Source organism: Apus apus, chromosome 3 (genome assembly GCF_020740795.1).
Source record: "Apus apus isolate bApuApu2 chromosome 3, bApuApu2.pri.cur, whole genome shotgun sequence".
In the NCBI taxonomy this organism is placed as follows: Eukaryota; Metazoa; Chordata; class Aves; order Apodiformes; family Apodidae; genus Apus; species Apus apus.
In genome coordinates, this window is record NC_067284.1 from 94,643,376 (window position 1) to 94,658,127 (window position 14,752).

General features: G+C 41.3%; 1 protein-coding gene across 6 annotated transcripts in view; it reads left to right on the top strand.

Moving 5' to 3' along the window:
* The window catches only part of GRM1 (glutamate metabotropic receptor 1), a 174,758-nt gene that overhangs the window by 146,922 nt on the left and 13,084 nt on the right, over positions 1-14,752 (top strand). For 2 of the 6 annotated variants that reach the window (XM_051614555.1, XM_051614556.1), the window contains exons 9-10: positions 12,069-12,107; positions 13,163-13,247. The exons of 3 other annotated variants lie outside the window; for them this stretch is intronic. In XM_051614555.1, the coding sequence (XP_051470515.1) occupies positions 12,069-12,107; positions 13,163-13,223 (100 nt within the window). In that variant the 3' untranslated portion in view covers positions 13,224-13,247. The remainder of the gene's footprint in view (positions 1-12,068; positions 12,108-13,162; positions 13,248-14,752) is intronic. One more of the 6 variants, XM_051614557.1, reaches the window with a different exon arrangement.

Sequence of the window (14,752 nt, forward strand, 5' to 3'; positions counted from 1 at the left end):
CTCAATGTGCAAAAGGCTAGAGCCAGGCCTGCAGCCTCCAGCTTATGTTGCTTTTCTGTATTACACACACACACACTTCAAATAGACTTTGAGCCACACAGGAAGGCTCACCTCTTCTGCCATGCTTCTTGTAGGCTGCAGTGGCATGAGAAAAATCAGTGTTGCAGAGAGGACCACAGGGGTAAGTGTGTTGTGCATCACTGCATAATTATCTCCAGGTTTGGCAGTGAGGCTTTAGCTGCTGCCTTAGTCTTCACATAGAAATTATTTTTTAATTTATCTTGAGACCTCAGGTCTGGACACTGGTCTAGTGCATTTTGAATCAAAGTAAGTATTTAGTTGTCAAAATAAGCTCTGTAGCACAATTTTAGTTGATGGAAAGGCCCACTAGCAATACTCACTGAGTGACTACGACTCCACATAAATGTGTAAACCACCTGCTTTTCCCTTTGTAATTTTAATATATTTGCATTAAATATTTTTTCCTCAGGCTGTCTGCCCCCAGAAGTGAATGACTGTTTAAAAATATGTCCAGGCATATAGGTTTTGTTTATCTTTTTAATATGTTTTTGCAGTCCATGCCTCTTGGCTTCTCTCACAGGCATCCACTCTAAGCAGTGTCCAAGCAGCCACCTGGGCCAAGGACCTCTCAAAATGTTTTTATTTTTTCTCCAATAAAAAGGGTCAGGCAACCCAACATCCCCTAGTATGTTCTTCCTGCTTCCTTTATAGGAGCCTGTTCCTGTTCTACATCCTCTCTCCCTGTGTACTGGGTCCCTATATACAGCTTTTTAGCTGGAAATGAGGTTTCTCATCTGTCTCTAGTAATATGTGTCTGTTCCCTTACCAAGGCTTAAGGAACCATCTATTTTGTCTTGCCATGATCTCCAGGTATACCTAAGTTACTATTTCTCTTTAAACTGACTTGCTGAGTTGCCATTTCATCTTGAGCAAGCTGTTCTGACATGCCGATGGACTCATTTCACTTGGCAACTCACAGTCCACAAAGGCTTTTTGGCTCCTCAGATCATTCATTTTCAAAGCCTCCCTCAGACACTCAGTGAGGGGAATCTTAGCATAAGTACATCCAGAAGGTGGGACATTCTGTTTCACTGTTTTTGGTGTCAGTGGGAGGAGGCCCATCCACAGTGCAGTATGGCAAGATTTGGAGCATCCAGAAGCAGAGCAAATGTTCAGCATGTTCAGCTGCAGTCACACAAATGCAGATCTTTTACAGCCTCTCACTTGATCCACCTTGAGTGCTTCATCATTGGAAGAAATGCTCAGGAGTATTCCCTCTTCTTGCTCGCACGCTACTGCTCTATGCAGACAAGGTACAGTCTTTGAGCAGGGGATTTTGGAGGGAAGGGGGGAGGGGAAAGAAATATGAACAGAGGTCCTGAAAACATTTTTAACATAAGTAAAAACAATGGGTTTTGTCCTGACCTCTGCAGGTTCAAGCACATAAAATAGAGCAAAACCAATCCTAACCTGGCACAGTTGCACAGGGAATATTTCACTCTGTCTGAAATGCATGGAAAATATATGAAGCAAGAAGTTTTAGTGAAAAGTGTAAGGAGGATTAGTAATAACTGGTCACTATTGTACCTTGTCCTATAAAAGACAATATATTAAATTCCTGCACTTCAGGACATGACCACTACCTGAGAAGTCTAAAATGTATTTAAGTACTAACTTTGGTCCTAAATTGTGTCACCTAGCCTGCAGCATGTGAGAATGATCTTTAAATGCTTGTTGTACAGATTACTGTCTGGTGTAGTTTTATCTTACAGAATTGCCAAACCAATATAGAGACAATTGCTGAATCTAATAGGAAATGGTAGGCTAGCTTGTTTTGCAATTTAGAAAATGGAAGCAGTGGGTAAACTTTTCATGTTCTGTAGTACTACTGCATACACAATCAGACAGCAACTTATTTTTAACGTTACAGACCTTAGAAAATAACAAATTCCAAGGCACTTTCAACTTTTTAACCCGCTGGGCCTGCACAGCCATCCTGCTGAGACTTACCCCGGAGGGAAGGAATATTATGAAAGAGAATTTTGACACAGCTAAAGCATTGTAAGCTGCTGCAAGTGGGAATTAACACAAAGATTTAAAAGTAAAAAAGAAAGATGGAAAATTTATACAGGACAGGTTAGGTTGTCTACTTAAATAAATTGTCATTGTATATCTGATCTTTCCAGTAACCTAGCAATAAAATCTCCAGACCCTCTTTTCAGTGCTGACTCCTTACAGCAGTGGCACCATGGGGTGCAGCGTGCTCTCCTGCTCCTTGGCTGCATGGCTCCCAGCTCCCCATCAGAGCATGGGGCTCCACAAACAACCACAGGGCACTTGGTTCGCCCCTGAATTCCATCTAGGGCATATGATGGAGGAATTTGCTTCCTTCACAGTGCAGATGGAGCCGTGGCAGCTCTGGTGTGGCCCCAGGTGTCACCACTGTCACAGGGAAGACAGGTGGCACCCTGGTCTGGCCTGACTCATCTCCCCATCACAGCCTTCCCTGGTATTTGCTCAGCTTCTGTATGCAGTGTAGTTCTTCACCGTTTTCTGAGGTCACAGTGGATTTTTGAGAAAGCATCTTGTATGCTCACCGGAATAGTTGAAGGTTTCAATGCCAAACATCTCTCTCAGCTGCTGGTACATTTGCTGGCTTTGCTGGGCTATTTACTGGGCTTAAACCATTAATGATTTTGTGGGCACATAGCACTGTGACAGGTAACAGCTCATACCCAGTTCTTTCATATGTGTGATGTGAATTTCAACTAAAAAAAATTCAACAAACTCAGTCAAGCTGTTCAGTCTTTGTCACTATATTGATTTAAGTGAATATTTAAAACTCCCAAAAGACAGTTACATATTTCCAAAGGGACCCTTACAATTGATGTTGAAGAATTGGAAAGAAACACAAATAAGGGAGTCTGAAACTTAATAACCCAAGAGCAATCTCTTCTAGCACTGCTGCAGGGTTATCCATTAAATTTGATCTATGTAACTGTATCTAATATTGTCCTGTTAGCCTTGAATTTACATTTGCTTTAATAGATATGATGCAGTTCTGTACCATGCATCTGAAAAAGCGCGGGATAGGTGACAAACAACTCTGAGATATCACTTCCACACTTATGTTCTTTCTAGTGATGTAACAAATGTGTGTATCTAATTATATACCAAGTTGTGCATCTATGTATATATGTGCAATATAACCAGTTTGGTGACAGAAAATTTACTTTTTGCATCTAATGAGAAATAAGTGGCAAGGCTGCATAAGCCTTGTAAGCATTCCTTGTATTATCCCAGCTAAAGGGAGTCCCAGTATATGCATAACCAACCACATGTCACTCCAAAACCAAATGGAGGAGAAAGAGCAGGGACAGATATACAGTAGTATTGGGATGACTGTCATTAAGTACAAGCCAAGAGATCTGGCACTTAAGCCTTATTCCTCTGGGTTTCCTTCTGTGACCAAACAGAGGCTGCCCAAGACTACATTTAAGAGAAACAGGAAAAACAATGAGGTTCTGCCATGACCTCCCAGTAAGAGCAGCCGGGATAAACCCCCTCAGACAAAACCCAGGTTATATTTAATTAGTTGACAGGGCACAGTGCCTGCATCTGGGCTCCCATCCAGACTTCTGCTTCTTTGCCGCTCAGTTGGAGCCACATTTTATTTGGATGGTCCCTTTAGGTGAAAGGGCTGTTGTGTAAGGTTTTATGTAATTTCCTCCCTTTCTCAGAAGTTGCCAGTCCAGGGCAATTTTGCCCCTTTCTTTTAATGGATCTTCATAACTCTCTTCGCCTAGGGATTTTGACAGGACATAAATCCAAGGAATGCTCTCTGAGCGCAGCCTGGTTTTTACCAAAGTACACCCAGAGAACTTTGCATTACAGCTCCTTCTCTTATTTTGCTACTCTCAAGCTGCTGAATCACGACATGTTTTACTTGCGGGCACTGCTGTAGCACCAGGCAGCTGTGTATGATGAATCTCAATACTTAAACATAATGATGCATAGATACACAAGTACATCAGAGGGGAGGCTTTATAGTTATGTGCCACAATAACCGCTTCCTGACAGAAGGGAAGCAAAGGCAGAACTACAGAAATCCCAGGGAAGGCTAGTATCTTCCTTGGTGTAAAACACAGCAATGAGGACACCACTTGTAATTTAATTTCTTGCTTCACTGGATCACTTACTACATTTCCTTGTGGTTTTGTATTTGTATATATTATTTATCGCATTTTTATTCTGAAATGTAGTCATAACAATCCAGTTACAATGCTACAAAAATGCACCAACTCAACAGTGAGTGATAAAAACAACTGCATTCATGTGTAGATATAAGCAAATGATGTTAAGCTGCCTAGCACTAAAATCTCACATTGTTTTGGTTAGAAATCTCTCTACAGAAAAATAAGGAAGAAATCTCCTTTTAAGAGTGTCAGGTAGATAAATGTGTTGAAGATAAGCACCTAAAAAGCTGGATATTTCTCTCTATTACATATAGAAATCAGACACCAACTCTCACAAACACAAAGAAAACCTCACCGACCCAATGTTTAGGGTAGTGCTGTGAAATATAATTTTAAAATGCATAGCAGCCATTTATTTATTTATTTCAGCATCTTAAAATGGAAATGGAATAAAGAACTAAAACACAAATCTACTAGAGGTACTTTAAGATTCTTTTTTTAAGTCAGGAATGTATTTTACCTTCTTCCTAGCCTCAAAGGTGTGATGTTTCAGCCCTGTGCCTCAGTTATTCACCTCCCCTCAGCAGAAGCAGAGCTGTGATATTTCATAAACACATGATAATTCATGTACAAATACTTGCTAGAATAATCATGGAGGATATTCTGCAAGTGTTTATTCTACAGGGATCTCTGAACCACCTTGTGATTTCATGTCTTTGAGCTAATCTAGAGGTGAACAGAAATTTGGGTACTGATGGATATAATGTGGATCTCTGATATTCTCTATAGAAGGATAAGGCTATAACCCAGCACAAGCACTATACACATCTATATACAGTTAATACAGGGGTTTGGGTTTTTCCTCAAATTAAGATGTAGTCTGAAAAATATTCCTCACTCATCCCAGCAATGCAATGTAAAGTCATTTATGTGAAATGCAGAACCACTACTAATTTATTTAATCCTTTTGTCATCCTTAGGGACACACAAGCACATAAGAGCACAATAAGAGGACAGCACTCTTGGATGTCACTTTTTTCACTGACGTGAGGCATCTCGCATCCTGGCTTGTCCACTGAGCTTATTCCTGCCTGTTTTGAGCTCTCCTCTTTGCTCAGGATGCCCCAAAAAAACAAAACGCTGCAAGACAAACTGCAGATACTGCAAATAGATGCTGACAGAGCACCTGATTTTTAGCAAGACTGTAATTCATAAGTGAACTTACCCCTAGAGAGAGAAAATGGTGCAACATTGTTAAGGAACTGTAGGTGTGTATGGTTTTCCACCCTCTTAGAAATTAAATTGTTTGAGCAGGGTTTTATCCTGATTATACAGTTTTAGTCCAATATTTCTCTATGTTTCATTAGAGAAATATCTCCAGGGCCCCTGGTGGATGATGCAGGTACATGCGTTTTGTTTGCTGTGGGAAGAGGCCCACACATTGCTCTCTTAGTTGGTCAATAATGTGTTTCAAAACAAATTTGTCAGGGTGATGCTTGCTGTCACCAAGGCACAAAGACCCGACTAGCCTGACATATGTCATGATTCCAATTTTGGAATGCTTGTTACACCTCTTCCCTATGATAAGGAAGGATTTGAAAAAGTTTTTCACCAGCAGTAGCTCATTTTAGCTCTCCTCCACTATTTGTACTCCCAGAGCTGAGAGTATTTTTGACAAAAGGAATTTTACTAAACTTTGAAAACAGAAGTCAGGCAGCTTCAGTTTACTCAACAGTATGAACCACTGCTGATTGCACTAGCCTTTGTGGGACCACAACCTGCACACTTTTGTGCTTTGCCATCAGCAGCAGCTGAGTTCCAGTTATTACAAGAGCCAGGACACAGCACAATAGCCAGGCACTTGCAGAAGTCAATTTTGCTTAAAATACCTCCAAATCCAGACACGTTAATTTACAAACACCTGTGCCACCTCTTACAACTTTTAATGCCATCCTCATTTTTCCATCCTTCACGTTACTTTCATAGAACACAGAAGATGCAGAGACTGGTGCCAGATGCAATGTGTCGCAAATTATAGGCTAAATTCTGGTGCAGTATTCGGGCCAAAATCTGGGTGTACTCTTTGCTAAATACCCGTCCCACAGATGTTTGTAATGGAGATTCTTTCTTTCTTATCTTTATTTTTGTCTGTGGTGATATAAGAGCTTAAAAAGGGAATAGTTACAAATTTCAAAATCTCCATCTTTGTTTCCTGATTGATGGGTTTATTTATTTTTTTTAGCTAGTTAGGTTTGATGTCTTCTGATAATATTTTCTATGTTTCCTAAATACACTAAGAGCCATTCTCATCCAGAGCAGAGGTCTGACCATATTCTCCTCTGTTCTCCCAGTTCTTAGCTCTGTGCCCCACCAACTCTGAATGGGCACTGCCAGATATTTGGGGTTTCCAGAGCCAGGTCTGGAAGTCTGCAGAACAAACTATGGCACATTTAGTGTCCACAAAGAAGATATACACTCTCAAAGGGTCACTAATAATCATGGCCAACAACAGAAGTTATGTTCTCTGCTATGCCAGAGGACCCTAAGAAACCACCTTAAGTGTGGGTTGAAAAGGAAAGTGTGTTGTACCAATAGAACACCTGCCTCCACACTGAAGTTGTTAAAGACTACTTCATTTTGAAATGACAAGTCAGCTAATTCTTCAGAGCATGTATGTGCTCTGGCATTCAGCCTCCCACACCTGACAAGCATAGGTGAAAAGGCATTATCACTGTAAACAGCAAAAAATTTTGCAGGCTAGAAGTAATCACACAATTTGTCACTTTAAAGCCCACTTGAAAACTAAAAGCTCTACGTTTCTTATTACTGCATTATGAACAATTTACCACTTGTAGCTTATTGCTTCATTTATCTCTTTTTAAGCTGTTTCCCCTTCTCTGCTCTGTGGTTCTTCTTCTGTGGCATTCAGGATGTGGTTTTCTTCCACCCTGTAAAATTAATCTCACAGAGAGGAAAAAAATAACAAAAAAAAGAAGTTAATTATTGTCACGGGATTGTCCTTGAGCTGGATCTCAAGATCAGATAAACATTAATGTCAGCACCAAGAAGGTGTTCCTGCTGCCCTTGGTTTGGGGAACAGAGGTGAGAGTTGTCCCTTTCAGCAGCAAATCATTAGATTAGCTCAGCTGTGTTGCAGCACCACAGCTGGGGATGTCAAAGCTGATAAACTCTAGCAAAACAAGTGCCCCCTGATCTGATTGTAGCAGCTCCTCACTAGTAGATGGTTTGCTGCTGTTTGCAGTTTCAGTCTGATTAGTCCTAGGTACCCCCAGAGAATTGCAAGCTCAGTTTAAATGCCCATCTGCAAATGGACTTTTATTCTTTTTATTCTAGCTTCTATACCCTCCTTCTCTTTAGCCAGCACTATTAAACTTTTCTCATCCTTAGAGTTTTAAAGCCAGGAATGTCTGCTCTTTTTTGCTTTCTTACTTCAAGCTTTTGTTAGTCTACCCCTCTGCTTCCATGGAAAATGTTTTTTGTGTGTTCTCTTCTGGCCATTTCTTTTCATGGCACAAGCTAAATCATTTCAGATGGCTCAGGTCAGCCTGTTTTAGCTTGCTTGCAAGCCTTGCATCCTCAGATCAAGGGTTGTCTGGAAATTGGGACTTAAGCCACACTACTCATTTTGTTGCATCCAAAGGCCCCCAAACCAGCCAACTAACCAGACAGCCAGAAGTAAAATACCCAAAAAACAATAAAAAAACCACAACAATTCCAGAGTCTGTGTAAGCCCCCATGGAAGGATTATCTACCTTGAGCAGACTGACAAGGACTGACAAGCAGCTACACTGGAAAGCTTGGGCACAGCAGCACAGATGACGGCAGAAAATGCCCAGGGAAGAGATTAAGCACATGGGCAGTGTCAGCTCAGCCAAGCCGTGGGCTGGGATAACTCATGCTCCTGCCAGCTCTCCTGTCCCAGGATGCAGGTTAAAGCCCTGAGGTTGCAGGGGCAACCCAGCAGCTCTGCAAGGGTTCTTGGGAGCTCATGTGTGTGCAGCACGGGCTCACAGGGGTGTTGTGGGAGCTCACATGGGTGGGAGGGCAGTGGGATCTTGGGTGTCTGGGTAGTATAGGCTCCTATGGAGCACAAAGTGTGGCCCCTGGCATCTCTGTGCTCCCCAGTCAGTATGCAGACCTTCATCCTTTACTTCTCATTTCCTCTGAAACATAAGGCTATACATATTTCTTAATCCTTAGGGTTATATAAATTATCTCAAAAATCTCTCCTACAGCCATCCTGGACAACTAGAGATTTGACTGTGGCTACTTTGGGCTATCATAGCCTGTAAATCCGCAAATGCTTTAAGCTGCCTTAAGCCAGAAATTACACCCAAAGCCTTCCTTTACCCCATGCTATCCCTTCCCTTACGCAGGGACAGGATCCTGGACAGCCATGCTATGAGCTGGAGCAGGGAGCTGGTAGTATTTTCACTTATTTATTTATTTATTTATTTATTTATTTATTTATTTATTTTCCTGGTTTAGCTGTGACCCAGATTAGTTGTCTCTGTCGTTCCTTGCATCTTGATTGAGCAATTGCACCAAGGGTTGTGCTGGGGCAGAGGGGTGGGTAGAGCAGCAGAAGGAAGCAGCCAGGAGGACCAGAGCACTCCCCAGGGCACACAGCTGGCTCCTGCTGGCCCAAGACAACCTCAAGGGCTGTCTTAGCTCTGACTCCACCATCCAGCTCAGCTCTGGGTCTTTTTGGGCATCCTACTGAGACTATGTACTCCCTGGTGACTGTGACCCTTCTGCCCTCTTCAGCACATGGTCACAGATCAATAGAGAGTGTGTGCTGTGAGATCTCTCCTGATCCTCAGTCTTCCTCAGGTGATAATTAGCTGTATGTCTCACTCTGCCTGGCAAGGCTGAATGACCCTGTAACCTCCCTCCTACTTGCAGTGCCCTTTGCTCCACAGCTCTTACTGATTTCTTTCTCTCCAAAACTGTAACTGTGCCATTGATTAGCATAATTAAGTTAAAATTCCAAGCAATCATTTCCAACCATCACTTAGCTTGGAATTCAGAATTTGTGTTTTTAAAATGAATTTGTTCTGAAAACCTGTCCGTCTTCCCAATTTCATCTATTGGCTTAATTAAATATATTCCAGAAATCTTCTATCACATCTTGACTCATAAAAAAGATATTGAAAAATTGGCACCTCTTCCTACAGAAAAAGGACATTGCTTTGCTTATTTTTATGCAGACATCTCTTGATCCAGCCCTGACAACCATACACAAAACCTGACCTTTCAAGGATGCAAAATGATCATCAAGAAAACAAACATGCTTCTGCTTAGAAAGATGCTAGATTTAGAGAGGCAGGAGTATCTGGACTGAGTGTTTAGTTGAGCACTTTACTGATCTGGTTCTACATATGAAGCATGTTTACCTCTCCAGTCACCTTGCAGACTGCTAGAGGGTGGAGGAGGTGAAAAGCAGGGTAGAAAGTTTGTGCTGTTGCTGAGCTGTCCTTTGAGAGTGTGGACAGTAAGTCTGAATGCTGGAGCAGGAACTACTCTAGGGTGTTATGACAGTGTGCCACAGGGCACGTGGCACAAGGCTTCGTTCCTGTATTACAGCTAGGGGTAAACCTAAGTTCTTAAAAACTAGGGGATGATTCAGGGCTATCACTGTAAGTAACAAGATAATGACCTTGTCACTTCTCTTGAATTTCCTCCACACCTTGCTTTCTTCCTATTGTTAGTGATGATAAATTGTTTCAGATTAGATTGTATAGAATCTGAGGGTGTGCTTTTCTGTATGTTTTTGACTGGAATGTGAAAGCTTTTTGTTACAGCTCGGACAATGTCTAGTGTAGAGGATCTTCAGATGAAATGGCCTGCACTTCGGTTATCTTGGATGCTGCACAGATTCATTCAATTTGTGTCTGTTTGGGGAGTCTGGAAGAGCAGAGAGAGTAATTACAGAGCAGAAGGTGAATGTTTCTAGTTTCATAGCTGTTCAGATTTAAAACATTACAGATAGCATTTTCCACTTTCCCACAATCCTGACACAGCTGTTTGCCTCGTGGATGATTCATTTACACTTAGCAGAAAAAATAGTGGCAAGTGTGACTCTTTCTTCAGATCCTTTATATTCCTCACTGCAGATTTCAGCAGGCCTGTTACCTACCCTGTTCTGAACAACTAGCTAGAAGCACTTTTCTGCTTCAAAGAACATAAAGTAAAGCAATTAATCCCCTTCTTTCAGGAACCCTCTGCACTGCCACTTTGCTTCCTCTGCCAGACTCCCTGTTACTGCACCCAGGGGTTCATTAGAAAGCAGTTCAGACACTTTCATGATGGTATGTCAACTCCTCGTTCAAATGCACAGAAGATCCATCCTGCCTCTGGGCTCAGGATACAAATAACCATTCAGCAGGAATTACCCTTGAGAAGAGTGCCCCAAAAATGACCCATTAATCCTCATGCTGTAAAGATGGGCAGGCTACCTAATTTTTTAGTAACCAGAGAAAAGTATGTGAAGATCCACCACTGCCTGCAAGGCCAGGAGGAAGAAGGGAAGATACATTGTCATAACTAGAAATAGAAGGAAAAAAGTGCAGTAAAGAGATCTGGGCATCAATCCTGAATCAGGGCTCTGCAATACTAGCACACACTACTAGCAAGACAAAGCAAGGCTACATGGATACTTCAGATTGAATACTTCAAAAGCATTTATTCTTATTTATGCAGTTGGCAGAATAATTCCCTGAAGTATAATCAACACATGCACTGCCTTTCCCATAACACTATAAATCCAAATTTCACAACAAATCCAAATCAAAATTCTACTGAAGCATGAACCTTGAGATTTAAAGCTGATTTCTGCAGTGTGTATACTGTATGTCACTGTATGGGCTTCCCCTTTGACCTTGACCAAAAGGCAGATCACTGCTTTATCAAGCTTGGCAGCATTTAAACAGTCTCCCACAAAATATAAACCTGGCAAAGCATTTGGGGGTTGCATACTTTATAACACATAATATCTGTGTTTGATTTTGGCTAAGGAGCAATACTGCAGCCATAGTAAGGAAAAGTTCACTGTATTTTGAATATGTTAGGAGTAATTTTGGACTGTTTGAGGAAGAAAGCTTCTTTCTTCCTTTCACATACAAGGATTTCATAACAAGACTTACAGATACCTAGAGCTTGGAGAGCAAAATGCTCTGAGCTCACTCTGGGGTTATATCTGAGATATACAGAGATATACAGAGTGGGAAACACAGGATGCAACTAAAAGGAATCTAGAAGCAACAGCAAACTGCTGTAGCTGACAGATGATAGCTGGTAAAGCCTTTTGACTCAGAAAGACCCAGGTCCCAAGCAGTGCTCTGAAACAAGAGCTTTCCACCTTTTACAGGGTCCCCGAGTGAGGGTCTCTGTGGCTGTGTGCCCTCTACTGTGCATACACCTCTGCATGTCCGTGAAATACATTTAGAACTGGATTTTTCTCTTGGATAATCAACTGCATGTTGCTACTTGTTTTTTAAAATTAGCTCGGGTGACTGAATAAACTACTAATTTCTGACTTGGAACAAAGCAAGCACAGAAAGTAGAAACCTCTTGTTCTGTTAAGAAACTGGAGATCTGTAGAAATGTTAGATATTCTGTTTAATCAGAAGCTTAATAATCTCTGTAAATTTATTGGGGTGTAGGAGAGAGTATGGTAGCTAAGTGCCTAATTATAATCAACTTTAAATTGTCAAATCTCAGAGATCTCATTACACCTGGCAAGGACTTCAATCATTCTAGAGATTTCAAAGGGAGTAGATTTACAAAATTGCTCAGCAGTATGTCTTATTTGTGTTTTATTCATAATAGTTCAGAAGTCATCTCAAGGCATCTACCTCTCCAAAATGGGTATGCATGTGTTCTGTGTACATCATGCTGTGCTCCCATGCTTCAGTATGTGATGAGGAGAATGGCTTATTTGGCTCATGAGCAGCTGTACTGAGTATGTAGTACATGCACATACCATCCATGAATCTGTTGTTTTGAGGTGAACAGAAGTCTGGCAAGCATGCACTATGATTGTTTGATGGGGTGAAATGCTGAATTTTTATTTGCATTTTATTTGCAATACAATGACAACTTTTTTTTTTTGCAGAAATTCATTGATACATTCCATGTGCAAAAATACCTGAGATTTTTGTCAAAGCACGCTCGTATGTGTATATAATTTTATTGATACTGGGGAAGACAAACTGGGAGTTTGCATCTGCTTGATAGGGTAAGGGAGAGGAGAAAAATGAAGTGGAAATTCTCTTATTAATGGCCAAAATTGCAATCTGCAATCCCTTTTGAAAATACTATTGCAGATAGAGCATCAGGAGACTCTTCATTTTGTGTCTACCTCAACAAGGCCAACATTTCTTTGCAAAAAAAGAAGCACATGTAGCGAGATCATATATAATGAAAGCTAGTGACTATTCAGCTGGAGCTCAAAAGTAAAAGAAAGGAAAAGTAGTTTATGGGAATACGAGATACAGGAAAAAGCAGGAGCTGAGTAGATATTAAAAATGCTTGGTGATGCTTTTGTAAATAAGATGTGAAAGGCAGATGCTCCTTTTTCATCATTTCACCCTGCATTGAGAATACCAGGGAGAATTCTCACTGACAGCTAAATGTACAGCAGTCCTTGCCATCTGGTATGTAAAGTGCATCAGGGCTCAGCAGAGGAAACAGGGACAACCACCATGAGAATCTATTTTAAACAGTACCCGGCTGGAGCCAAGGAGAAACCTGTGTGGCAAGTCAAGGTGACTGGCCCAATGAGTAAGAGGAGAAAAAATGGGAAAGCTCACCATGACCCTTAGGCATAGGTGAGGGACAGGCACCCTATTGAGTGGTATAGCCACCATGTGTGCACATGTGTATAACCACTCACTGGGTGTCTTTTTCTTTTCAATCTTCAGGAAGAGGCAGCCAGAGTTCTCGCCCACCAGCCAGTGTCCGTCGGCACATGTGCAGCTTTGAAAAATCCCGCACTGCAGTGAATGTGTAAGAGAAGCTGCATGACAAAGAGTGGTTTTACCCCTTGCTTTCTCTTTCTCATTGGTTTATCGTGTCTAATGATGGGGCAAATGTGGTGCATGCCATAAAAAATGGGAAATTTGCTTATGTCCCCTGTTTCACACAATGCCTTAATCTGCTTGTCCAGGTGTGATGAAGAGGACACTGAATAATTTTTTTTTGCAGCTTTTTTTTTTTTTTGAAAAAAACCCAACACCTTAAATTTTGTTTGTAAGTGCCTACAACTTTTCAAAAACATCCTTTTTTTTGGTACTAATTTTATCTTCTTTTTCCATTTATCCAACATTTTTATTCTTTTTTACAGTTTTGCATGGAGATGACATTATCCTGCGTGCTTTAAACAACAATCTAGAGGCTGTCTGACAGCAAGACACCTTTGCTGTGCACAGCTCCTGCTAACTGTGCTTGTTAGCGAACTGCTGCAGGGCGAGCAGAAGGAAGGCAGAAAATACTCACAGAACAGGGAAACATGAGCAGACTCATGTAAATAAAACCAGCAGAACCTGCCCTATGAACAAACAGTTGACCTAAAGTATCTTTAAACAATAGCAGATAATTTTTTCTTGTTATAATTTCTGAAAGATATTAATATTCTGCATATTCTGCGTTCAGTGAATAATAGCAAAGTCCAGCTTTTCTGAAACGAGAAGTGCAAATACTGCCCTTTCTGAGAAAACACAAACCTGCTGGTTTGCTAGCTGCTGCAGAAACAGAAAGGCCTCATTTCTTCCAGGACAGATTTATGCTTGTTTCCATCTGATAAAGTGCAGATGTGAACCAGCCTTGCTCCCTGCTCCCTGCCTCCTGCCCCAGGGAAGGCTGTGCAGTGACTAGGTAGAAAGCTGCCTGCAATCCACTGACATGGCATTTTGAGCAGCACCATCTCTGTACAGCCAGAGATGCTGTTCAGCTCTAATCTGTCACAAAGCACTCTGGCTCTCTATATGCCTCTGACAGTCTATGTTATATGTGGGCAGGTAGCAGTGATGTTAATTCAATCAAATCTGCCCCTCTGGATTGCAGATTAGTAGAAATGCATACAATAAATCATATACTTTTAGCAGTAGTGACAGTTTTTCAGGGTCTGTGAAGCCACTAGATTTGCCACCCTTAAAAGCAAACTTTACAAAACCAGTGTAAGGAGCAGTACAAACATTTTATTATTAGCTACCAATCTGACAACAATGTGCCCTTCTTTTCTGATCTGGAACAAGTGCTGCAGATTCCTAGGGCACAGATTGCCAATTGTCTGTCTGGAAAGACTGATGATGAAGCAGGAGTCGAACACTGGCGTACCAGCAGCAGGAAAAGAAAGGCGAATACAACAACAGATTATATCCAAAAGAATGGGCACAAGCTATAAAACTCCTGAGCACAGAGAACACTGAACCTCCCACTGTTTGCATGACAATGTTTGGGATTTATTTTTTTTTTTAAGTTTGGGGAAAAAAAAATCCGTATTCACATGAGCT